Below are 24773 nucleotides of genomic sequence, written 5' to 3' on the forward strand. Positions count from 1 at the left end.
GGGAGTTACCGGGGGGGGTGGGAGTTACGGGGGCACCGGGGAGTTACCGGGGGTTACCGACGACGCCGGGAGTTACCCGAGGGGCCGGGGAAGTTGCCGGGAGCACCGGGAATTACCGGCGGGGCCGGGAGTTACTGAAGACACCGGGAGTTACCGGAGGGGCCGGGAGTTGTCAGGATCCCCATCAGTTGCCGACGGCACCGGGAGCTACCTGGGACATTGGAAATTAGCGAGGACACCGGCTGTTACCGGGGGGCACCGGGAGTTACCGGCGGCCCCAGTTACCACCGGGCACGGCTCCAACGGGCATTGCGCGGTGTCACCGACCTCCCCCCCCACCCCGGTGCCGGTTCCAGCTCCCCGGGGGGGGCTGCGGGGGCTGCCCCCCCCCTCCCGGTGCCGCCACGTGTCCCCGGTGTCCCCGGTCACCTGCCCGGTGCCAGAATAACGGGGGCGGCGGCAGCTGGGCCCGGGGAGGTGGGGGGGGGGGTCCGGGGGGGGACCCCGGTCACCCCCCCCCCCCCCCATCCGTGTCCCCGCAGGTGGCTCCGGGCCGTGCCATGGCGGGGGGGGGGGGGGCTCGGTGAGGGGGGGGGTGCTGGGCAGCACCCCCGGGGGATGGGGGGGGGCGGGGGCTGCGGGTTTGGGGGGGGCTGAAGGTGTCCCCCCCCCTGTTTCTGTCTCCCAGGGTCTGCCTGTCGACACGGTGGGTCCGGAGCAGGATTCGGCCTCCCCCCGCGGCGAGGAGGAGGAGGAGGAGGAAGGCACCCAGGACCCCGTCCCAGGCAGGTGGAGGCCGTGGGGACCCCCATGTCCCCCCCCATGTCTGTGTCCCCCCCCCCCGTGTCCCCCCCCCATCATCATGTCACCGCCGCTCTCTGCCTCACCGCAGCCGGGCCCGGCACCCCGAGGGCAGCGGGCTGGGGGTGAGCCGGGGTGAGGGGGGGTCCTGCTCACCGACCCCCCCCGACCCAAGGGACCCCCCGAGACCCCAGCGCCTTCGTCCGCAGGACCCGGAGCAGCGTTGGGACCCCCGCGATGGCGACGCGGAGCGGGGTCCCTGCCCCGAGACCCCCGAAGCAGGTCAGACCCCCGGGGGGGGGCCACGCTGGCAGCACCAGGGTGCAGACCCCTCCCTGGAGACCCCCGCGTCCCTCCCCAGGCCCACCGACGGAGGACGGGAGCTGTGGCGGTGGCGGCAATGACATGGAGGTGGGGGGGGTCCCGAGGGCGGGGGGGGTGTCCCGGAGCAGGGGGGGGGTCCCAGGGACAAGGTGAGAGTCCCAGGGGGAGGGTGGGGGGGTCCCAGGGGCAAGGTGAGGGTCCCAGGGGGGGTCCCAAGGGCAAGGTGGGGGTCCCAAGGGCAAGGTGAGGGTCCCAGGGGCAAGGTGAGGGTCCCAAGGGCAGGTTGGGGGGCTCCCAGGGGCAGGGTAGGGGGGGTCCCAGGGTCAAAGGGAGGGGGGTCCCAGGGGCAAGGGGGGGATCCCAGGGGCAGGGTAGGGGGGGTGCCAAGGGCAGGTAAGGGGTGTCCCAGGTGTAGGGTGGGGGGGTCCCAGGGACAGGGGGTCCCAAGGGCAAGGCGAGGGTCCCAGGGGCAGGGTGGGGGGGTCCCAAAGGCAGGGGGAGCATCCCAGGGGTGGGGGGGGTCCCAGGGCAGGGCTCCCAGGGGCAAGGGGGTGGTTCCCACGGGCAGGGTGGGGATCCCAGGGGCAGGGTGGGGGTCCCAGTGTCCCCCTCACTGGGTGGGGGTCCCAGCGTCCCCCTCCCCAGGCGGCAGCTGGCGGCCGGCGGACGCTGAGCGCGGGGTCCCGTCCCCGGCTGGATCCTGCCCCGGCCCCGCGCAGAGCCGGGACGCGGCGCCCACCGACGGCAGCGTAAGGACGGGGGGGTCCGCACTGGGGGTCAGCTCCCCTTGGTCTGCCCGGGGTGGGGGGGGGAAACGACCTCCCCAACTCCCCCCCGCGGGGTTCCCCTCTCCCCCAGGCCTCGCCGGACGCCGGAGACCCCCGGAGCGCGATCCTGCTCCTGGAGCCGCTGGCCAAGGAGCACCGGGAGAGCCGGCTCACGCGGGCGCAGCTGCAGGTGGGCCCCCACAGCCCCCCGCTGCGTCCCCCACAGCCCCCTGCTGCGTCCCCCATAGCCCCCTGCTGCGTCCCCCATAGCCCCCCGATCTGCATCCCCCACGGCCCCCCACTGTGTCACCCATGGCCCCCCGCTGTGTCCCCCACAGACCCCGCTCCGTCCCCCACGGCCCCCACTCCGTCCCCCACGGCCCCCCGCTCCTTCCCCCATGGCCCCCTGCTCTGTCACCCACGGACCCCTGCTCCATCCCCAAAGCCCCGACTCCATCACCCACAGCCCCCCGCTCCGTCCCCCATAGCCCCCGATCTGCATCCCCCATGGCCCCCCACTCCATCCCCCACGGCCCCCCGCTGTGTCCCCCACTGCCCCCGCTCCGTCACCCATAGCCCCCCGCTCTGTCACCCATAGCCCCCTGCTCTGTCACCCATGGGCCCCCGCTCCGTCCCCAGGCCCAGCAGGAAGAGCTCCGGGCGCTGCCGCGGGAGAGCAGACGGCGGCGGCGGAGAACGCGCGGCTCCGCGCGGCGCTGGAGCGGGAGGACCGCGACGCCCGCGCCGAGGCGCAGCGCTGACGGGTCGCAGGGGGCGACGGGCAGCCCCGGGGTTCGGGGGCCGGCGGCGGAGCAGCCCCCCCGGCCCCACGACCGGCTGGCGTCGCCGCGGAAGAATCCGGAGAAGGCGGCGGCACAAGCGTCATGGCGGGACGACCCCCCGCGAGCCGGAGAGGAGGGAAAGACCCCCGGGAGCACGAAGCGGGCGAAGCCGGGGGGAAGTCGCCCCCCGGCCCCCGGCCGCTGCCCCCCTTCAACCGGTACCGACCCCCCCGGGGCTGCGCGGCGGTGGCCGATTGCGCCGGGGAGAAGGCCGGGAGGTGCCGGTGCCGGAGCTGGTGCGGCAGGCGCGGTTCCTGGGGTGGTTCTGGGGCTGGGATGGGGGGCTGGGGTGGGGGGGTCACTTCGGGGGGGTGGGGGGTGGGGGGGGTCACTTCGGGGGGGTGGCGGCCTTCGCGGAGGGGGGGGAGGAGCTGCTGGAGGAGGTGGCGAGGTGGGAGGGGGGCGGCGGCTTCGAGGAGTTACAGCGGGGGGGGGCGAGGGGTGACCCCCCCCCCCCCTGCTTACAGCCCCCCCGTTCTCTTGCAGCGCCGGAGGGAAGGAGCGGGGCCGGCGGGCGGCGCGGCAGCACGGTGCGGGGGGGGCAGAGCCGGGACTCCCCCCTTCTCCCCCCTCCCCCCGGGTCTGTAACCGGGGGTCCCGGGGGGTGGGGGGGGGTCGGCCACGCTGTGTGACGCTGCGTGGTCACCGGGCAATAAAGCGAGCGCTGGGCAGAGCCGTGCCGGGGTGCGGGAGCGGGGGGTGCGGGGGGTCGGGGTGCGGGGGGGGGTGTCCCGCCGCGCCCCCTTCCATCCCCCCCCCCGTCGGGGTGAGCGGCGCTGTGCCCGCCCCGCCCTGCAGGGGGCGCGGAGCGGTGGGCGCGCCGCCGGAGGGGCGGAGTCAGCGGCGCCGCGCCCCGCCTCCCTCTCCGGGCCGTACCACTGGGCGCGTCCTCGGGGGGGTGAAGGGGGGGCGTGGCCTGGCGGGCGGATGGCGGCGCCGCGCGCGGTGCTGCTGCTGAGCGGGAAGAGGAAATCGGGGAAAGATTTCGTGGCCGAGGAGCTGCGGAGCCGGTACCGGGGGGCGGGGCCTCGCGGGTGGGGGCGGGGTCGGGACTACTCCCCCCCCCCTATCCCGGTGCCGGTGCCGGTGGCCGCCGCGCTGACCCCTCTCCCGCAGGCTGGGCCCCGACGTGTGCGCCGTCCTGCGCCTCTCTGCACCCCTCAAGGAGCAGTACGCACAGGTACCGCGGACACGCCCCAGGCCACGCCCCGCCCCAGGCCACGCCCCCACACAGGCCACGCCCCGCCACCCCATGCCACGCCCCTCCCCACCTGGCCATGCCATGCCATGCTGTGCCACATTGTGCCGTGCCACACCGCCGTGCCGAGCTGAGCAACGCCGTGCCGTGCCGTGCCGGACCACGCCACGCTGAGCGGGGCCGTGCCGTGCCGTGCTGCGCTGTGCCGCGCTGTGCCACACCGTGCCGTGCCATGCCAGACCATGCCATGCTGTGCTGTGCTGCGCCATGCCTTGCCGTGCCATGCTGTGCCGTGCCACACTGTCATGCTGAGCTGAGCTGTGCCATGCTGTGCCAGACCACACCGTGCTGTGCTATACTGTGCCGTGCCGCGCTGTGCCGCGCCGTGCCATGCCACACTGTGCTGGGCCGTACTGTGCCACACTGTGCCGTGCCATACCGGGCCGTACCATGCGGTGCTGTGCCACGCCGTGCCACGCCGGGCCATGCTGTGCTGTGCCATGCTGCACCGTGTTGTGCCATGCTGTGCTGCGCTGTGCCGAGCTGTGCCATACCGTGCTGTGACACGCTGTGCTGTGCCATACCGTGCCGTGCCATGCCGCGCCACATCATGCTGTGCCATACGGTGCTGTGCTGTGCCACACCGTGCCACGCTGTGCTATACCATGCCGCAGTGTGCCGAGCTGTGCCGCGCCACACCATGCTGTGCCGTACCGTGCCATGCCGTGCCACACCACATCACGCCATGCCGTGCTGCGCTGTGCCGCGCTGTGCCACGCCGCAACGTGCTGTGCCATATTGCACCGAGCCGTGCCATGCCGTGCCGTGCCAGACCACTCCATGCCTCGCCGTGCCGCGCTGCGCCGCGTGGCCCGGGCCGTGCCACTGACCCCGTCTCCCCGCAGGAGCACGGCCTGGACTTCCAGCGGCTCCTGGACGCCAGCGCCTACAAGGAGTCGTACCGTCGCGACATGATCCGCTGGGGCGAGGAGCGACGCCGCGCCGACCCCGGCTGCTTCTGCCGGGCGGCCGTGGCGGGCGCGGCGCAGCCGGTGTGGGTGAGCGGCGGGGGGGCACGGCGGGGGGCACGGCGGGGGGCACGGCGGGCACTGACGGGGTCCCCGCGCAGGTGGTGAGCGACACGCGGCGTCCCTCGGACGTGGAGTGGTTCCGGGCCGTCTACGGTGACGCGGTGCAGACCGTGCGGGTGACGGCCACCGACGAGACGAGGAAGAGGAGGAACTGGGTCTTCGTCGCCGGTGAGCGAGCTGGTGCCGCTTCCCCGAGCGCGGCGGGAGCCGGGGGTTTGGGCTGAAGCCCCTCAGCCCCAGGGGGGGGAGGCTGCGGCGGGACGGACGGACGGACGGACGGACGGGCCTCGCCGGGGCTCTGCTCCTCCGCAGGGGTGGACGACGCCGAGTCCGAGTGCGGCCTGGACCGGGGGGTGACCTTCGACTGGGTGCTCAGCAACGACGGGGACGAGCGGGCGCTGGACGAGCAGCTGCAGCCACTGCTGCGGGCGCTCCGCGGCCGCTTGTAGCCCGGTGACCTCCGCCGGAGCTGGGGGGCCGCGGCCCCCCCTGTCCTGCCCCGCAAATAAAGCTCCGACGCGGGGGACCGCTGCCAACCCGGCCTCCGTGTCTCATTTCCCTGGGGGGGGGGGACCTTCCCGTGGGGCTGGGGGACGCAGGCGATGCCCATCTGCCTGTGCTGCCGCCCCCCGTATGGACTCCCCGGCTTTAAGGGGGGGCAGCTGCCCCCGTATGGACTCCCCAGTTTCAAGGGGGGGGCAGCTGCCCCCGTATGGACTCCCCAGCTACGGACTCCCCAGCTTCAAATGGGGGGCAGCTGCCCCCGTGTGGACTCCCCAGTTTTAAGGGGGGGGGGCAGCTGCCCTCATATGGACTCTTCAGTTTTAAGGGGGGGGCAGCTGCCCTTGTACGGACTCCCCAGCTTCAAGGGGGGGGCAGCTGCCCCTGTATGGACTCCCCGGCTTTAAGGGGGGGGGGCAGCTGCACTCATATGGACTCCCCAGTTTTAAGGGGGGGGGCAGCTGCCCCTGTATGGACTCTTCAGTTTTAAGGGGGGCGCAACTGCCCTCATATGGACTCCCCAGCTTCAAGGGGGGGCAGCTGCCCCTGTATGGACTCCCCAGTTTTAAGGGGGGGGCAACTGCCCTTGTACGGACTCCCCAGCTTCAAGGGGGGGGGCAGCTGCCCCTGTATGGACTCCCCAGCTTTAAGGGGGGGGCAGCTGCTCCCCTATGGACTCCCCAGCTTTAAGGGGGGGGGCAGCTTAATTCCCGCAACCCGGGCAGGGGGTCCGCTTGCCTTCGTGGGGGGGGGGGGGGATTTTAATACCCTGGCAGCGACCGATTCCCTGCGGATTATCCGAGCAGACGGCTCCTGCCCTAATACCGGTGGCAGCTGGGGTACCCCCCCCCTCCCCGGGGCCGGGGGGGGGGGAAATGGGGGGGGTGGGGTCCGCTCCATCACCTCGGGGAGTGGGGGGGGGGGGGTGCGGTAATCCGCGGTAATCTCCGGTGGCTGCGTGGGGATTGGGGAAGAGGGGGGTGGGGGATGCCCGTGGGTGGGTTTGCGGGGTGGTGGGGGGGGACGGTGCGGGGTCGTTCGGGATTTGTAGTCCGTCGGGACGCACCGGCGCCGGTACCGGCGCCGGTGCGTCCCGACGGACTACAAATCCCGAACGACCCCGCAAAAAAAGCAGGAACCGGGGGGGTGCGGGGAGGGGAGGTGGTGGTGGGGGGGGAGATACGAAGCGGGGAGCGGGCGGGGATGATGTCAGCCTGCGGGGAGCCCCGGCGCGGCCAATGGCACGGCGGGGCCGGGCTAACGGCAACGGCAACGGCGGCGGCGGGGGCGGCGGCGGCGGCGGCGGAGCCCATTCATGATCCGGTCGCTCGGTTCAAAGGAAACCGGTACCCGGTTCCCAGGAAAGAAAGAAGAAGAAGGGGGGGGGGTTGGGGGGGGGGAGGGAAACGGGAGGGATGGAAACATCGGGGCATCTTCACGATTCGGGAGTCGGGGATTTGGAGGAGGACGGTCGGTGCCCGTGCCCGTTACCGGGGGATGAACGGTCACCGCCGCCTCCCGCCGCTCTCCCGCCGCTCCAGCACAGCCTGTTGCACTCCTCGCCCGGGTCGTTACGCGCCCCTCCTCCTCCTCCCGCCGCCCCCGCCGCCCTCCACCCTTCCTCCCGCCACGGCAGCCAACTCAACCTCGGCGACCACCCGGCGAGCACCGGCGCGGGCGGCAAACACCGGCAACCGAGCCCGTTGGTTCACCGGCGGGACAGCAACCCCTTCACCGAGATCGCCATGAGCTCCTGCAAGTACAGCGGGGGGGTGATGAAGCCCCTCAGCCGGCTCAGCGCATCCCGCCGGAACCTCATCGAGGCCGAACCGGAGGCTCAACCGTTGCAGCTCTTCGGCGCCGGCGGACCGCCGGAGATCGTCGTCTCGCGCGAGGACAACCACGCGCCCGCCGCCGCCGCCGCCGCCGCCCGCTGCCCCGACCGCCCGCCCGCTCGCCCGGCGCCCGCCGCCTTCACCAAGGGGCCCAAACGCAAGGCCCAGAACATCGGCTACCGGCTGGGGCACCGGCGGGCGCTCTTCGAGAAGAGGAAGCGCCTCAGCGACTACGCGCTCATCTTCGGCATGTTCGGCATCGTCGTCATGGTCATCGAGACCGAGCTCTCCTGGGGGCTCTACTCCAAGGTAGGGCTTGGCGCGGGGACGGCGGCGCTGGACGGTGGGGTCGGTCGCCCGCGGCGCGGTTCGCCCCGTCCGGCGTCGGGTGCGGGGTGAACGCGGAGCCCGGCGCGCCGTCCGGCGCGGGACGGGGCCGTAGGGGCTGGCTGGGGACCAGCGGGGCCTTGCGGGGAGGCTGCGGCCGCGGGTGGCGAGCGCCGGGCTGGGGTCGCCGGGACCGTGTGCCGCGCTGGGTCCTGGGTCCGGGACGGCAGCGCCGGAGACCGACCCCGCCGGGGGGGCCGCGGTGCCCATCACCGGCCCGGCCGGGCGCTCCGCAAGGCACCGTGCCCTCGGCGGTGCGACGGAGCTCCCCCCTTCCTCCTCCTCCTCCTCCTCCACACCCCTTTCTTCCATTTTTTTTTCCTTATATTATTTTTTTTTTTTTGCAGGACGGTGTCTTTTATTTATAATTCTCCCCCCCACGCCCCTTCCAGCTCCCGCTGCCGGGCTGCGCTGGTTGGCAGCGATATGAATAACTCTTTGTATCGACATCTGTCAGGTTATTTATACCGAGCCGGAGAGGGGAAGGCAGCGGCACCCGCGCCGGCACGGCGTGCGTGGCACCCATGGGCGTCAGCGGGACGGCGCGGCCGGGGGGCGGCCGGCGGGGGTCCCGGTGCCGCGGTGCCGCCGGCGGAGGGGAAGGAGCCGGGTGGGAAGGGGCTGCTCGGTGCGGGCGGTGGGGAGGGCGGCGCGGGCGGAGGAGGCGACGGAGCTGGAGCGGGCGGTGGGATGGACGCGGCTGGGGGTCCCGTGGGCGCGGGGGACCCCCGCTGGCTCCCCACCGAGGTGCCTGGTTGGCGCGGGGGGCTCCTGACCGGCGTCGGCGGGGCTGCCGGCAGCGGTTCCTCTGCTCCGGCCGCGGCAGGGGGATGCCTGGGTGCCGAGGCGGCAGCCCCGGTTTCCCCGCCGAGGGAGGAGGCTGCTCGGCTTTGCCTCTGTGCCAGAGCCCCTTCCCCGGCGGCTCCCGGGCCCCTCCGGTCGGCGCGGGGCCGAGCCCCCGTCCCCCACCCGTGTCCGGTACCTGTTGAGCCGTGGCCGCCCTCGCCGGGCTCCCCAGCCCCACGTGCCTGGCACTGGGGGGTACCGGCCGCCCTCGCCGCGCTGCCGCCGGCGTCGCTGGCCGCGGCACGCCGAGCCGCTGTGTCACCCGGGGAAGACCCCGTGAGTCAGCGCCGCCGCCGTGCAGCCGCCCGCCGCCCCGACCCCTGCCCCGGCGCCATGCTCGTGCCGCCAGCCGCAGGGTGCAAGGCGGGGGGTCCCTGGCTCCCGGTTGCGCCAGGCCCTTGGCCGGAGCTGCGGCAGCGGGCGACTCTCTGAATCCCCCCCCTCGGTAGACCCCAGTGGGAAACCGGAGCTCGCCGGCGGGGCCGCGGCCGTGACCGAAGGAGCGCCCAGGGCCGAGCCGGCAGCTGTCGTGCGGACGGGGATGTCGGTGCCGCCGGCGCTGGCCGGGCTCCAGCTCTGCCCCGCAGCTGGCGGCCGCGCCGCCGCGTGCTCCCCGGCCGGAGGGTGCCGGGGCTGAGCCGGAAAGCGGCGACGCGGCCGCCGGATTTTGCCCCGCTCTGTGCCCGTCCCTCGAGTGCGGGGCAGGACGGGGCCTCGCCAGCCGCCGGGACGGCACCGCGGCTTCGCAGAGCCAGCTGCGCGGCGCGGTGCTGCCGAGGCACCGCCGCTCTTCAGCCGAGTCCCCCCCTCGTTTGCCGCAAGCGTGGGATCCAGCAGCGGCTCTTCCCGCCGGGTCTCTCCGGACCCGGTGCTGGCAGGAGGCATCGGCGAGCGCGGTGGCCGGTAGCGCTTGCCGGGAGGGCCGGTGGGTCCGGCGTCACCGATGCGTGGGGTCCCCATGGCTGGGGCAGGCGGGGTGAGTGTCCCCAGGAAGGGTCCGGCTGGAGCAGCCTTGGCACGAGCCCTGCGCCGGAGTTTGCCTGTTAATAGCCGTTGTTTGGGCCGCGGCACGGCTCTCGGCACCAGCCATTATATCCACACAATCGTGCGGCCGGAGCCAAGTCGTTAACAATGCGCCCGCCGCCTCCGCGGCCACCCGTCCCTTCGCCGCCTCGGAGCCCCGCCGGGATGGCGGGCGCGGGGCGGGGGAGAGGAGCGAGGCTGAAGGGCAGCCCGGCGCACCGGGGAGCCGGGGACGGGGGCGGCGTGCCCAGAGCGTGCCAGATCTCAGCATGTCATGAGCGTGCCAGGTCTCAGCACGCCGTGAGCGTGCCGGGTCTCAGCGTGTCATGAGCGTGCTGGGTCTCAGCACGCCGTGAGCGTGCCGGGTCTCGGCGTGCTGGGGATGGGGTGGAGGGGTGGGACTGGTGCGGTGGCAGGGTGGGTCGGTCTGGGGACACCACCTTGGCGAGGGGCTGCCGGTGCTCGGTGGGTGCCCCGGCACCGGTGGGGCTGGAGCGTGGCCAGCGGCACCGTGAGCTCGCTGGTAACTGGAATGGGGTCCGGAGCCCGTGGGAGGGGGCGGTGAATCCTGCCCTTCCCGATGGGGTCCTGGGGAGCAGCCGCTTCGGCTGCCTGTGAATCAGGGGCTGCTTTAATTTACCCAGAGCTAATTAGCAGGAGGATCTGATTAGACCCTCCATCGGGCTTGCGCTGGATGCGGCCGGGGCGCTGGCGTCGCGCGTCCCAGCGAGGGGGGGCTGGCAATGACCCTTGGCCGAATGGGATTAAGAAAAATTTTGGAGAAAGGGCTGCTCTTGCCGGCGGTGCCGGTGGTGCTGGTGATGCCGGTGATGCCGGTGGTGCCGGTGGTGCCGGCAGTGCCCTCGCTACTGTGCCGAGCCGCTCTGGGTGGGAGCTGGGGTGGTCAGGGCGCTGGGGGGGGAGAATGAGGTGCTGGGGGGAGGCAGCGTCTCCCTGGGGGTGCAGAGCCCGGCGTTGCAGCCGGCGCCGGCAGCGTCCCACGGCCGCGTCCCCCCCCCCCTAACGCCCACCCTGCTCTCGCCTCGCAGGACTCCATGTTCTCCCTGGCCCTGAAATGCCTTATCAGCCTCTCCACCGTCATCCTCCTGGGCCTCATCATCGCCTACCACACGCGGGAGGTGCAGGTGGGTCCCGGCGTCGCCGAGCGGTGGGTGGCTGGGGTGGGGGGCTGGGCTGGGCTGCGGCGTTTGCCGGCCGCTCCGGTGGGACGTGGTAGCCGAGCTGGCAGCCTGCATGGAGCCTCCGTGCTGGGGTCTCGGGGGTCTCGGGGGGTTGGCGAGGGGTCTCGGGGGACGCGAGGTGCCGGGCGCTGAGGGCTCTGCCGGGACGCGGGTGCCTGGCGGAGCTGCCGGCGGCTGGGGGGGCTGCGGCCAGGAAGGGCTCGGAGCGGCCGAGGTGCCAAGCAAAGCTGTGAAATCCTTCGCTAATCAGGGCTGCCCACTCTCCCCCTCCCTGTCCGCCCCGGCTTTGCTGGGAAATGAAAGGGCTCCCAGTTCGCTCCAGGAAGGCGGCGCTTCCCGGCGGGATCCGGCTTCGGCACGATGCCGGCGTGGGCCGGGGACGGGAGGAACGAATTACCAGGGGAGGGAGCGTCCCGGGAAGGGACGCCGAAACCCCCAGCCCCAACGCCCGGTTGTTGGGTGCACCCGAGACCCCCCCTCGTCCCGCTGGGGCTGGGGGCTGGGCGGGCTGGGGGGGCCGGGGGCAGCTACCCCCCTCCCCGCCCGCCGCCGAGCCTGCCGGTGGGCTGCCCAAAGCAAATATTTGAGAACTCGGTGTTTTTATTTTTGCTGGAATAATATTGACCCTGCGGTGGGGGGGGCGGCGGCTGGGGTCACCGGGCGAGCCGTGCCCCGGTGCCCGCCAGCTTCCCCCCGCCGCGTTGTTCCCGGGAGCGCGTTGCGCCCGCCCGAGCGCCGCGGGGGGCTTCGACCCTTCTCCGCCCGCCGAAATCCCCGCCGAGGGACGGCGTCCCCGACCCCGAGCACCGGGCACCGAACCTCGGCGCGGCCGCGCTCCGCCGGGCTGGCGGGGAAGGGGATGAGATCGGTTTGACGTGATTTGCCGCGGACGGAGCCGCGCCGGCTGCCGATCGCCCCGTTATCCCCGAGGGCTTACGAAGGGATTGCCGGGAATCCGGCGGGGATGGGAGCGGGGCGGACGGAGCTGGAAATCCGCAGCCTCTCGTCCGTCTCGCCCCGCCGCGGCACTGCCGGACCTCCCCGGCCTCCGGGAGAGGCTCCACAGCGGCTTCGACCTCTTCCCTCATCATTAATTGCGTTAATTGCAGAGTCTCGTGGGACATTTCCAGCTCTCCCTGTGCCTCAGTTTCCCCAGTGCTGGGTCCAGCTCCTGGGGTCCTGCCTGTCCCCTCCCTGGGTGCTGTCGCCCAACGGGCTGGGAGGGCGGCGGGTCCCCAGGGTGTCCCCGTGCCCATCGCCCCCCCACCAAGGCTGTGGGTGAGCGAGACCCCCGCACCCCCCCGGCCTCCCCGCTCTGCTGCGAGGCCACGAGCCGCTGCTAATTGCGCGCGTCGCTCGCTCTTCGTTAGGCTGAGGGTGCGCAGAGAGCTGCCGGTCCTCGCCCTCCCGGCGAGGCCTGACCCCCTCCCGGCGTCACCGGGCTCAGCGCCCCAGAGATGGCTCCGCTCTGCACCCCCGGGCAAGGTCTGCCACCGCCGCGGTGCCCCGGGGTGTGCCGAGCCTGCTGTCCCCTGCCAGTGCCACCTTCGTGGCCGCGGCGTGACGGAGCACGGCGCTGGTGAGGCTGCCGGCTGCGGCCGGGGGGGCTTGGGGGGGCACAGCCCCCCTCATCCCTGCCCTTGGGGTGCCCAGGGCCCTTGGTGCATTCCCTTGGGTGAAGCTTTTTCCCTCGCTTGGCCGGAGCTGCAGTGGCCAATGCGCTTGCTCCTTCCCCTGCCGGAGCCGGCGCGGGTGCTGGGGGTGCTGGGGGTGCTGGGGGTGCTGGGGGTGCTGGGGGTGCTGGGGATGCTGGGGATGTTGGGTGTGCTGAGGGTGCTGGGGGTGCTGGGGATGCTGGGGGTGCTGGGGGTGCTCAGGATGCTGGGAGTGCTGGGGATGCTGGGGGTGCTGAGGGTGCTGGGGGTGCTGGGGATGCTGGGGGTGCTGGGGGTGCTCAGGATGCTGGGAGTGCTGGGGATGCTGGGGGTGCTGGGGATGCTGGGGATCCCCCATCGGGTACCGCTGGACCGCGCCGGGGTTTCCATGGAAACCCGCAGCGATGCAGGGCTGAGAGGGGCTGACGCGGGGGGGGAACCTGTCCCAATACCCCCCCCACCTTGCTCCTTCCCTTCCCCGACCTGGCCCGTGGCGAACCCCCCGACAAGGCTCCCTGCCTTTTTCCTCTTGCCGATTTGTTTATTTTTAACACCCTTTTCCAGGAAGGAACGGGCTGTCAGCTCGCTGAGGATCTCCCCTGGCAGCTTGGAGCGTTGTTATAAACAATTTCTCAAACAAAGCAGCTAAAAAGAGCAGAGCTTTCCCCGCAGAAAGGGAGGTGGCCGGGGACGGCCGCTCCCTGAGTCAGTCCCGGTGGCTCTCGCCGTCCCCGGGGAGAGCCCCGCGTGCCGTGCCGTGGCGGCTGGCGCAGGTGTGCCGGGGCCTCCGGCGAGGCGGGAGGGTTGTTCCCGGGCCTGGCGCCAGACGGGACCGCGTTCCCACCCACGGCTCGGGCTGGAGCGGCCACGAGAGCTCCCGGCCCCCCCCGGGACGAGCCGGGATCGCTCTGTGCTTTGCCGGGTCGAGGACACGCCGGTGACGGTAGCGCCGGCTGCCACGTCCCCCTTGGATCCCTGCCCAGCGCGCCTTTGCCAAGTCCCCGAGTGTGTCCCGGCTGCTGGAGGTGACACCGGTGTCACCGTCACACCGGGGACGAGCCGATGTCCTGCCTCGGCGGGTGACCCCCGGGGGTCTGGCGGCATGCCGGAGGGGCCAGCCCGTGCCGTCCCCTCAGCCGTGGCAGAGACCCCGACCCCATCGCGGGCGGTGGGAGAGGAGCTGGTACCCAGGATGAGCCGGCGGTTGCTGTGACAACCGGATCCCATCGCCGCCAGCCGCCGGCTGCTCCGGCTGCGGCGTCCCCTCCCCAGAAGCTGCCCTGGCGCTCGGGGCGTGATGGCCGTCGGCGGGAGCCGAGGGGCCGGGGTGGCTCGTGCCGGTGCTCTGTGGCACCGCGGCTCGCCCGTCTCTGCGCCCCGGCCGAGGAGGCCGTGCCGGGAGCTGCGCCGTCCCCGTGCCGTGCCCGGGCGCGTGCTTGAGGCCGGGCACCATAAAGCTTTCTGGGGCGTCCCCAGCACCGTCCCCGTCCCCTGAAGGCGCGGGCAGAGCGGCGGCGGGGACGGCGAAGGCTCCTTCCCACCATTTCCTCCCCCATCCATCCCCGGCCCTCCCGGCCAAAGCCACCCCCAGCCCCGCGGGGCTCTGGGGTGGGTCCTGTGGCGGGGTGCTGGGGGGCCGGGTCAGCCGGGGCCGCGGGTGACCATGTGGCTTTGCATCCCGGTAGCTCTTTGTGATCGACAACGGAGCCGACGACTGGCGGATAGCGATGACGTACGAGCGCATCCTCTACATCAGCCTGGAGATGCTGGTTTGCGCCATCCACCCCATCCCCGGGGAGTACAAATTTTTCTGGACAGCCCGCCTGGCTTTCTCCTACACGCCTTCGCGGGCAGAGGCGGACGTGGACATCATCCTGTCCATCCCCATGTTCCTGCGCCTCTACCTGATCGCTCGGGTGATGCTGCTGCACAGCAAGCTCTTCACCGACGCCTCCTCGCGCAGCATCGGCGCGCTCAACAAGATCAACTTCAACACCCGCTTCGTCATGAAGACGCTGATGACCATCTGCCCCGGGACGGTGCTGCTGGTCTTCAGCATCTCCCTCTGGATCATCGCTGCGTGGACGGTCCGGGTGTGCGAGAGGTGAGGGGGGTTGGGCGGGAGGTTGGGGACGCGCGGCGGTTCAGGTTGTGTGGTGGTTTGGGATGCGCAGTGGTTTGGGATGCGCGGTGGTTCGGGATGCGCGGCGTTTCGGGATATGTTGCGGTTCAGGCATGCGCGGCAGTTTGGGATGGTGTGGCGGTTTGGCGTGCATGGCGGTTTGGCGTGCATGGCGGTTCGGGATGCGTGGGTGTTTGGGATGCGCGGTGCTTCGGGATGCGCGGCGGTTCAGGTTGTGTGGCGGTTCGGGATGTGCGGCCGTTCGGGATGCGCGGCGGCTTGGGATGTGTGACATTTTGGGATGTGCAGTGGTTTGGGCTGCGTGGCAGCTCGGGATGCGCAGCCATTCGGGATACGCAGCGGGTTCAGGGATACGCGGCGTTTCGGGATACGCGGCAGAGCTGCGGTGTCCAGGTGCCCCATGGTGTCCAGTTCTGGGCTCCCCAGTTCAAGAAAGATGAGGAGCTACTGGAGAGAGCCCAGTGCAGGGCTGCGAGGATGAGGAGGGGACTGGAGCATCTCTCCTACGAGGAGAGGCTGAGGGAGCTGGGCTTGTTCAGCCTGGAGAAGAGAAGGCTGAGAGGGGACCTTAGAAATGCCGATCAATATCTGCAGGGGGGGTCAGGAGGACGGGGCCAGGCTCTTTGCAGTGGTGCCCAGCGACAGGACAAGGGGCAACGGGCACAAACTGAAGCAGAGGAAGCTCCAGCTGAACCCGAGGAAGAACTTCTTCCCTCTGAGGGTGACGGAGCCCTGGCCCAGGCTGCCCAGAGGGGCTGTGGAGTCTCCTTCTCTGGAGATATTCCAGCCCCCCTGGCCGCAGTGCTGTGCCCCCTGCTCTGGGTGACCCTGCTTGGGCAGGGGGTTGGGCTGGGGGACCCACAGAGGGATTCTGTGATTCTGTGGAGGGGTGCAGCGATCCAGGGGTTCAGCAGCCGCCGGTCCCCACCGACAAGGCCCCGTCCCCGGCAGGGATGGCCCTGTCCTCGCGGCGCGGTGCCTGGGGACAGGCAGGGACCCCGGCGAGGGGACGGGGTGCGGTGCCAGCTGGCGCAGGAGCCCCGGGAGGGCGGGTGGGCGACGCGGGGAGCGGTGGGAGCTCGGGGAGAGGCCGGAGGCGCGGTGACACCGACGAGTGGCAGCGCCTGGCTCGGGCTCTGGCATCGCAGCGGGCGACTGCCATGACAACACCGCGGTGACAAACCCGCTGCCGGATGGCATCACGCCGACACCGGCATGCTCGGCGCCGGGGTTGCTGTGGCGACCGGCCCCGGTGGGTACCGCTGCGGCTCTGGCTCTGGGGGACGTGGTGGCACCCCTTTGTCCCCCGAGGGGAAGCGGGGGGCTGTGCGGGGCACCCAGCCCACCCCAGCTCTCTGCCAGAGGGGTTTCTCCCCGGCCGCGGCGCAAGGTGCCGGCAGCACCCATCCGTCCCAGGACAGGGTGTCCTGTGTCCCGTCCCAGCGCGGGGCCACCCGTGTCCCCGGGAGGCTGCGCTGGACGCTGTGCTGCCGTCAGGGCGTGGGTCACTGCCCCGGAGATCTCCTGGAGCCCGGGCTGGTCTGCGGGAAGGCGCCAAGACGACGCACGCGCGCAGTACGGTTCGGCGTCTGCGGATGAACCAAATCCCATGAAGCCGTGGCGGCGGCTGCGTGGCGACCTGGGAACCGAGGTGCGAGCGATCGCGCCCGCCGGCACCCCGGGGACGCCCAGCTTGCTCCGGGCCGCTGGATGAAGGCCACCCCTCCTCGTCCCCAGGGCGGGACCCTGGCGCTGGGCGCCCTGCGAAGCAGTTTCAGGGCGGCTGGCGGGACCGCGGCAGCGGCGTGGAGCGGAGCGCTGCGGTTCGACGGGCTCTGGGGGGCTGTGGTTGCCGCTTCAGGACGTGGTGGGGAGGTTTTTTATTTGTGCCTCGCGGGAGGACAAGCAGGGGGGTGGGTTCTGCACCTGGGGGGCTCAGGCTGCAAACCCCAAGGTAAAGAAAGAACCGTTAGAGACCAAAAAAAAATTAGAAATGATGCAGACGAGGCGCTGCAGACCACCGGCACGGCAGCCGCCGCGAGCTGCCGGCACCTCCCTCGGTCTGCAGAGCGGCAGATGCCGGCCGGGCTGGGGGTGCGCCGAGCCGGGGGGCTGCGCGACCCCTGGGACATACAGAATCACAGAATCCCAGCATGGTCGGGGTTGGGGGGCCCTCTGGGGATCCCCCAGCCCAGCCCCCTGCCCAAGCAGGGTCACCCAGAGTAGGCTGCACAGCACCGCGGCCAGGGGGGCTGGAATATCTCCAGAGAAGGAGACTCCACAGCCTCCCTGGGCAGCCTGGGCCAGGGCTCCGGCACCCTCAGAGGGAAGAAGTTCTTCCTCGGGTTCAGCTGGAGCTTCCTCTGCTCCAGTTTGTGCCCGTTGCCCCTTGTCCTGTCGCTGGGCACCACTGGGAAGAGCCTGGCCCCATCCTCCTGACCCCCCCCTGCAGATATTGATCGGCATTTCTAAGGTCCCCTCGCAGCCTTCTCTTCCCCATGCGCCGGCCCCGAGGGGTGCACCGGCCCTGGGCCGTGCGTCGGCGCTGGGTGCCGCACAGCTCCCGCAAGGCCGCGTCCCCGTGTCCCCACCGACGGCAGGTCGCTGCACCAGTGCTGGAAACCAGTTTGCTGCGGCTTGCGGGGCCGTCCCCAACCAGCACCCGCTGGGAGGTGGCTGCGCCGCGCCGAGACGCGGTCCCTGGGCTGGGGTGGCCTGGCCATGGCGCATCGCCCCGCGCCGCAGGGTGCTCCGGCGTCGTCGCCCGGCATCCTCCGGTGCGTGCCGGGGGGCTGCAGCTCTCCGGAGGCAGCGAGTCGCTTAGCAACCTCGCCCGCTCGCCCGGCGATGCCGCCTGCGGTGCCGGCAGCGCCGGCGTTGCCGCCGTCCCTGCCCGCCGACGGCGCGCACGTGTGCTGCCACGTGCAGCCAGCCCCGCTCCCCGGGCTGAGGGCGCAGCCACGCCGCAGCTCCCCGCACCGATGCGGTCGGTCCAGCCGAGCCGGCGCTGCCGCGGCGTCCTGGCATGGCGATACTGCGCTCGGTGCCGGCGCGGCGCGGGGCTGCGGCGATGCTCGTGGCCGTGCCCTTCGCCGGAGCGGGCGGTGGAAACCCGCGCCGGGGTCTGGCCGCCTGCGGCAGCGCTCGGCGTGAGCGGGCAGCCCCTCATCCCGGCCTCGGCGCGGGCCGGCCCGTCCTGTTTCTCAGCTCCTTCGGCTCAAAGTGCTCCTCGGAAGGGAAAACATCCGTCTGTCCGGCCGCGCCGTCACCCCCTTGCCCAGCACGATGCTCTCGGGGTCGTCAAGAGCTCACATCCTGCGGGATGCGACGGCTCGGCCTCTCCCGGGGGAACGCGCGGGCCGGGATGGGGGGTCCGTGCTGCTGGCCAGGATGGGGGGTCCGTGCCACGGGCCGGGATGGGGGGTCCGTGCCGCTGACTGGGATGGGGGGTCCGTGCCACGGGCCGGGATGGGGGGTCCGTGCCGCGGGCCGGGATGGGGGGGTCCGTGCTGCTGGCCGGGATGGGGGGTCCATGCCGCTGCCGGCCCCAGGATTTTGGGGAGCGCAGCCGTGGGCGCAGCGATGGGCTCCCACCCTGCCCGAGGGTGCTTTCTCGTGCGCCAGGATCTCTTCCGAGTCTCTGGCTGCTTTGGGGGGGGAAAAAGGGGAAGAGGAGAAATCCCAGCTGCTCCGGGCGCGAGGAGCTGGGATGAACCCGGGGCGGGGGGGGACTGCCAAAAGCTCCATCTGGTTTCCCTCTGATGGGTTCGTGAGGAGGCTGGGAGCAGCGTGCCGGGGAGCGGGGTGTGCGCGGGCAGGAGGGCAACCGTCCTCTCCGTGGCACGGTGAAGGTGCTGCCCACCCGTGACGTGGGGCTGGGTCCCACCGCCAGCCCCTGCTCCGCTGCCGGGAGCCAGCGCTGCCTTCCCCGGGATGCATCCCCGCTCGGCTCGGCCGGGCTCGCCCCGGCCCTGGGGAGCCGGAGGCAGCTGGGCTCCCGCTCGCGTGTTTGCCGGAAGAGCCGCCGCCGGCTGCCGGGCCGGCCAGCGCGGCCGCTGACCTTCCAGCTCAGCAGGGACGTGGCCGTGGAAAGCTGACGGCGTCCTCGAAGCCGCGGCCGCTCCACGTGCGCTTGGTCTCCAGCGCCTGAGCCGTTCCCCCGCGCCGGCCGAGAGCCAAGCGCGTGCCGGAGGCTCGGCGCGATCCGTCCCGGCCGTTCTGCCGGCACCGTGCCCCGGGACGGCGCAGGGGCAGCGGGCTCAGCCCGAGCCGCGGCGGCGGGGGGGTGAGGAGGAGGAGGAGGATGATGCCGGCGGTGAGCTGGCACGGCCGGCGGGCTTTGCGGAGCCGCAGCCGCTTCTCCCATCAGCCGGCTCTCGCCGCCGCGCCGCGTGGCGCCGGGGACGCGGTGACGGGCCCGGGACGCGGTGACGGGTCTGACCGAAAGCAGAAGCCCTTTCCGTGGGTTTTCCTGCACCAGAAACTGCGCAGCCGCGGCTGCTGTGGGGTGTCCTGCCGCGTTACTGACCCCCGTTGCCCGGGTGCCCCCGTTGCTCCCCGCCGCCGTCCCCGTCCCCTGCGCCGACGCTGACGCCCGTGTCCCCGTGGCAGGTACCACGACCAGCAGGACGTCACCAGCAACTTCCTGGGGGCCATGTGGCTCATCTCCATCACCTTCCTCTCCATCGGCTACGGCGACATGGTGCCGCACACCTACTGCGGGAAGGGCGTCTGCCTGCTCACCGGCATCATGGTAAGCGCCGTGCCGAGCCGGTGGCCCGTCCCGCCGGCCCTGCCTGTCCCCACCCGACGCCAGCGTCGGCGGATTTCACGGGGAGCCGCTTCCCGGCCGCCTCGTCCGTGCACGAGGTGTAGGGGCTTCGGCTCCCGGCAGCTGGCAGAGCTGTGATTGCAATTACCGGTAATTAGCAGGACGTGGCGGCGCGGCGAAGGAGGCGGTGGTGCGGGCTGGGGGGGACAGCAGCCGCTCCCTGCCCCTGAGCTGGGGGTGGGTTTGGACCCGCGTTCGGCGAGGGAGGGGGGACCCGAGCCGCGGTGGGGTCAGGGGTGTCCCCAGGGAGCAGAGCGGCCCCCGAGCATCCCTTGGCCGTCCCCGCTCCCGCCGCCTGGCTTCCATCGCCCGGAGCGATCCCAAATGCTGCCGCCGAGAGCCGGGACCAGCTGGGACCCCTCCACTCCCCCGCGCTCCGGCCGGCATCACCGGCCTCGTGGCCGGAAGGTCACCGTCCCCGGGGCCCCCGCGTACCTGCTCCGGCGCGCCCATGAGATGTCCCAGCTTGCGGCGCTCGGCGGCCGGGGTCCTGCGGTCACGGCTTCCCCGGGGACCCACCCCAGCCCCCAGCACCCCCCCCTCAGCGCCAGGCCCTGCTGACAGAGCCGTCCCCGTGCCCCCTTCCCAGCCGGGGCAGCCTGAGCTGCCGCCCGGTGCCAACCGCGCTCGGCTCTGCCACCGCCCCGCGAGGGCCATCGGCCGCGGCGGGTCTGAATTTTATATTATCCGCAAATCTTTGATCTGCCTGGTGCAAGGTCGGGCGCCGGCGTGGCTGATGCCGCGACAGGAGCTGAGCAAGGGAGAAAAATCCCTTTTTTTTGGGGGGGACGCGGCATTTCCCAGCGCCGCGGCACGGGGGGGGCGGCTGCTGGCTCGGCCGAGGGGGTCCCGCTGCCGGGGGCTCCCCCCCAGCCGTTACTTTGCACCGTCTGGCAAAGCGTGCCCCCCCCTCCTGGCACCCATCCGGCTGCACAGCCCCGTTTCGGCAGGGATGGGGACCCCCCCGCCGTGGCCAGGGGGTCCCCTGGGGTCCCCAAGCCGCGGCACCGGGGACGGCCGTCCCGCCGGGGAGAGGGAAGCGGCGGGAGCCGAGGCTTTGGCGCCTTCGCTTCCCAAATGAGTGCCGGAGGTGGCGGCTGCGGCGCGGGTCCGGCCCTGATCGGCGGGATAAGCGAGGTCCCAGCTGTCGCTGCTGGGAGATGCGGGGATTCGGGGGGGTCCCCATTTGGGGGGCCCCTTTCCCGCTCTCCCCCAGGTCGCCTGGTGCTTCCACACCGCTCTCCCCATCCCATGGTGGCATGGGGCAGGTCCCCAGTCCCCATCCCACGGTGGCACCGGCATTGGTGTGTCCCCATCCCACGGTGGCACTGGCATGGGGCAGGTCCCCAGTCCCCATCCCACGGTGGCACTGGCACGGGGCAGGTCCCCAGTCCCCATCCCATGGTGGTACTGGCATGGGGCAGGTCCCCATCCTATGGTGGCACCGGCATTGGTGGGTCCCCATCCCATGGTGGCACCGGCACGGGGCAGGTCCCCATCCCACGGTGGCACTGGCATGGGGCAGGTCCCCAGTCCCCATTCCACAGTGGCACCGGCACAGGGCAGGTCCCCAGTCCCCATCCCACGGTGGCAGTGGCACGGGGCAGGTCCCCAGTCCCCATCCCGCGGTGGCAATGGCACTGACACGGGGCAGGTCCCCATCCCATGGTGGCACCAGCATCAGTGGGTCCCCATCCCATGGTGGCAGTGGCATGGGGCAGGTCCCCAGTCCCCATCCATGGTGGCAGTGGCACTGGCATGGGGCAGGTCCCCATCCCATGGTGGCACCAGCATCAGTGGGTCCCCATCCCATGGTGGCAGTGGCACTGGCATGGGGCAGGTCCCCATCCTGCGGTGGCACTGGCACAGGGCAGGTCCCCAGTCCCCATCCCGTGGTGGCAGTGGCATGGGGCAGGTCCCCAGTCCCCATCCATGGTGGCACCAGTAAGCAGGCTTAGCCTGGCCATTTCCAACGGGAGTCGCGCGCTCGCTGCTGATTGCTGCTGACCTCGTTAATCAGCCCCAGCCTCTCCCGTTAATTACCCAGCGCATCGTCAGCCGCTCAAGGACACCCAGGCTCTGCCGTACCTCCTCCTTAGGGTGCAGTGGGCGGGGGCCATGGAGCTTTAGCTAATTAGGGGGGGTTGTGATGGCGAGGGTGGGAGTGCTGCTGCTGCAGAAGGGTGCTGCAGGGTGACAAACCGCCTCCCTGACCGGTGTCCCCACGCAGGGCGCCGGCTGCACGGCGCTGGTGGTGGCCGTGGTGGCCAGGAAGCTGGAGCTCACCAAAGCCGAGAAGCACGTCCACAACTTCATGATGGACACGCAGCTAACGAAGCGGGTAAGGTGCCGCGGGGGGGGGAGCTGGGGACGTGGAGGGGGGAGCTGGGGACGCGGGGCAGGAGCTGGGGACGTGTGGGGGGGAGCTGGGGACGTGTGGGGGGGAGCTGGGGACGCGGGGCGGGAGCTGGGGACGCGGGGCGGGAGCTGGGGACGCGGGGGGCACCGTGGCGGAGGAAGGTGGCCGAGTGCCGCGGGGGCAAGCGTTCCGGTGAAACCGAGCGGCGCCCGCTCCGTATCGGGGATTGAGGCGATGCGGGGTGCTCAGCCGTACCCCCGAGAGGAGAAGCCCCCCCCCTTTTTTTTTTAACCCCTGGGAGGACACAGGGTCGCTCCTCTTGCAGCGCGTGATCGCGCTTCGCTCGGTGTCGCGAAGCCAACCGGGTCTCGGTGATTCGGCGCCTCGCCTGCCATCGCCGAGAGCCGCGCCGCGAGGCTCCTGCGCTTTCCATCCCCGAGGAGGGGGCAAAAACCGAGGCCGGCGGGGGGTTCTGTGGGGTTGCCGGTTGTGCCGGGGTCCGGCGTCCCCGGTAGCGTGGGGGGGTTGCGGGAGGTCGCCGGTCCCAGCAGCCTCGTCGTGGCGAAGCGTCGGCAGCCCGGCAGCGCCGTGGGACGCAACGGGCTCCGCGCGCCGGTGGCAGGGGGGAGGTTTTATATCGGCGACGGCGGCAAAGCTGGCGTCGGCGCGGTCCTCGGAAGGGCGAGCTCGCAGTGCTGGGATGTGGCCGGGGCACCCCGCTGCACCCCGGGGAGCGGAGCCACGTCCCGGCAGGAGCCCTGACGCCCCGGGGACGGTCGGGGACTTCGGCGCGGCCGGGCTGGGAAAGCAAACAAGCAGCCGGTGGGGCCAGCTCCCCCCGGCCGTGGAGATGGATCCGTGGGCTCCGGGCCAGGCAGGCGGCAGCCGGCTCATCTCGGAATGAGCAGCAGAGCCGCGGTGTAGCCGGGGGGGCCGGCGGAAGCCGCACCCTCGTGCCGACAGCCCAGCCGGGACCTGCCAAAAGCGGCAGATGGACGCGGGAATGGAGAAAGACTTCGAGATTTTATTTTTTTTTCTTTTCCTGCTTCTTGAGGCTTCGGGCGCAGCTTCACGCGCGGCGGTGGAGCGGCGGTGCGGGTGCCGGGACGCGCCGGTCGGTGCGGGCAGCTCTGCCTGGCCTTGCTCCCGTTGGAGCCGCCCGTGACCCCTCGCAAAGGCGCGGGAGACGGCGCGGGAGCGGAGCCGATCGCCTCGCTCCAGCTGGGACGAGTCGAGCGCTCTTGCAGCACCGGCTCGCGGCCGGAGCCAGACCGGCGTCTCCGTGAGATGCCGCAGCCTGCGCGCCGGGGCCGCTGACCCGCAGCCGTCTCTCCTCTCGCAGATCAAGAACGCGGCGGCCAACGTGCTGCGGGAAACGTGGCTCATCTACAAGCACACCAAGCTGCTGAAGAAGATCGACCACGCCAAGGTCCGGAAGCATCAGAGGAAATTCCTCCAAGCCATTCACCAGTAAGGGGCTGCGTGCCGGGGCCGGGGGGGGATGCTGAGCCCCAGTCCCTGGGGAATCGTGGCCAGGGGTGTGGACGTGGGGACAATTTGCCCTCGCCGGGGTCGCGGGCAGGGCTCTGGTTGGGAAGGGGGTGCAGCGTCGCTCTTTCCTTCTCCCCAGGCTGCGGAGCGTGAAGATGGAGCAGAGGAAGCTGAGTGACCAAGCCAACACCTTGGTCGACCTCTCGAAGGCAAGTTCCCCCCGGAGACCTCTCGGCTCAGCCAGGCTCCCCAGGTGTTTCTCTTCACGCGGAAAAGCGAACGCGGAGCTGGCTGACCGCGGAACGCTCCGGCTCGGCCGGGAAGAGCTGCCGTGGGAAGGCAGGAGGAGGAACAGAGACACAAACCTCACTTTGGCCTCTTCAAGGAGCTACTGGGAGGAATCCCGTGGGCCCAGGAGGGTTGGGCTGGGTGACCCACAGAGGTCCCTTCCAACCCCGACCATTCTGTGATTCTGTGAAGCCAGGGGCTGGTGGGGCTGCACCCTGCTTGCGGGACGGGTGTTCGCTCCCTGCGCCCCATTACGCAGCCCCCGCCGGGGTTACCGGGGCTTGGCCGCCCCGTTCCCTCTGCCTGCGCTCCCTGTGCTCTGCCGGCTCCCGGAGCGGGCTGAGATGGGGCAGCTCTCGGGGCTTTGCTCGCGGGTGGGGGTTACGGGGCTGGGCAGGGGCACCCACCCCTCCAGCCCTGGCACTGACCCCTCCACTGTCCCCTCTTCCCCCCCGCCCCGTAGATGCAGAACGTGATGTACGACCTCATCACCGAGCTGAACGACCGCAGCGAGGACCTGGAGAAGCAGATCGGGAGCCTGGAATCCAAGCTGGAGCAGCTCAGCGCCAGCTTCAACTCCCTGCCGCTGCTGATGGCCGACATGCTGCGGCAGCAGCAGCAGCGCCTGCTCGCCGCCGTGCTGGAGGCGCGGGGGGTCGGCGTGCCGGTGGGCACCCCCCAGACTCCTCTCTCCGAGAGCCCCATCGGGGTCAGCTCCACCTCCTTCCCCACCCCGTACACGAGCTCAAGCAGCTGCTAAAGCGCAGCCCCCCCACCCCACCCCCTTAGCCCCCCACGGAGAGGGGAAGCGTTTCCGTGTGGGTCCCGAGGTCTCCGTGGATTTTCTGCTGGTCCTCGAACCGCCGCGGGACCCTTCGGCCGGAGCCGGCGGGACCAGCGGCGCCGAGCGACGGCCGGAGCTTCGCCAAGGCCTCGGCGTCGGGAATCGCATCCCCGTTCAGGTGCCTCTACACGTGGTGAAGGAAGGGGACGGCAGGCGACGCCGCGGGCGAGCGCCTGCGCCGCAGCGGCCGGCGGCAGACGGAAAAACCCACGCTCAATCTCAGGTCTTCACATTCGAAACACAAAACAAAGCGACGAGTCGGAAGCACTGAAGCGACGGAGACGCCGGACGGAGGGTTCTCCCTCCCCGGCGTGGACCCCGCCGGGGGCCGGGGCGCTCCCCTCG

General features: G+C 71.7%; 2 protein-coding genes across 9 annotated transcripts; both read left to right on the top strand.

The window, feature by feature from the left end:
• The first annotated feature begins 653 nt into the window (after positions 1-653).
• Positions 654-5552, top strand: PMVK (phosphomevalonate kinase). Of its 6 annotated transcripts, none has more exons than XM_075445006.1 (10): positions 654-785; positions 1011-1212; positions 1756-1874; positions 1984-2082; positions 2532-2970; positions 3221-3264; positions 3851-3914; positions 4838-4990; positions 5062-5191; positions 5336-5552. In XM_075445006.1, the coding sequence occupies exons 2-10, from the start codon at positions 1039-1041 to the stop codon at positions 5470-5472; spliced, it is 1359 nt and encodes a 452-aa protein (XP_075301121.1). In that variant the 5' UTR covers positions 654-785; positions 1011-1038; the 3' UTR covers positions 5473-5552. The 6 variants fall into 6 exon arrangements, with proteins under 6 accessions (XP_075301121.1, XP_075301123.1, XP_075301122.1 ...); XM_075445008.1 differs by having other exon boundaries at positions 2532-2892; XM_075445007.1 differs by having other exon boundaries at positions 1771-1874.
• Positions 5553-6939: 1387 nt separating this feature from the next.
• KCNN3 (potassium calcium-activated channel subfamily N member 3) lies at positions 6940-24344 on the top strand. 3 transcript variants are annotated; one of them, XM_075445003.1, is made up of 8 exons: positions 6940-7668; positions 10665-10760; positions 14158-14576; positions 19227-19368; positions 21677-21787; positions 23148-23275; positions 23436-23505; positions 24048-24344. In XM_075445003.1, the coding sequence occupies exons 1-8, from the start codon at positions 6940-6942 to the stop codon at positions 24342-24344; spliced, it is 1992 nt and encodes a 663-aa protein (XP_075301118.1). The 3 variants fall into 3 exon arrangements, with proteins under 3 accessions (XP_075301118.1, XP_075301119.1, XP_075301120.1); XM_075445004.1 differs by lacking the exon at positions 6940-7668 and adding an exon at positions 9290-9568; XM_075445005.1 differs by lacking the exons at positions 6940-7668; positions 10665-10760; positions 14158-14576 and adding an exon at positions 16188-16266.
• The last annotated feature ends 429 nt before the right edge of the window (positions 24345-24773 follow it).

Source organism: Opisthocomus hoazin, chromosome 30 (assembly GCF_030867145.1).
Source record: "Opisthocomus hoazin isolate bOpiHoa1 chromosome 30, bOpiHoa1.hap1, whole genome shotgun sequence".
NCBI lineage: Eukaryota > Metazoa > Chordata > Aves > Opisthocomiformes > Opisthocomidae > Opisthocomus > Opisthocomus hoazin.

Bases quoted from the DNA above. Each gene is read 5' to 3' on its own strand.
- PMVK (XM_075445006.1), top strand. From the start codon at position 1,039: ATGGCGACGCGGAGCGGGGTCCCTGCCCCGAGACCCCCGAAGCAGGTC. The intron at 3,915-4,837 runs GTACCGCGGACA...GTCTCCCCGCAG, and splicing joins TCAAGGAGCAGTACGCACAG to GAGCACGGCCTGGACTTCCA. The intron at 4,991-5,061 runs GTGAGCGGCGGG...GTCCCCGCGCAG, and splicing joins GCGCGGCGCAGCCGGTGTGG to GTGGTGAGCGACACGCGGCG.
- KCNN3 (XM_075445003.1), top strand. From the start codon at position 6,940: ATGGAAACATCGGGGCATCTTCACGATTCGGGAGTCGGGGATTTGGAG. The intron at 7,669-10,664 runs GTAGGGCTTGGC...CTCGCCTCGCAG, and splicing joins CCTGGGGGCTCTACTCCAAG to GACTCCATGTTCTCCCTGGC. The intron at 21,788-23,147 runs GTAAGGTGCCGC...CTCCTCTCGCAG, and splicing joins ACACGCAGCTAACGAAGCGG to ATCAAGAACGCGGCGGCCAA.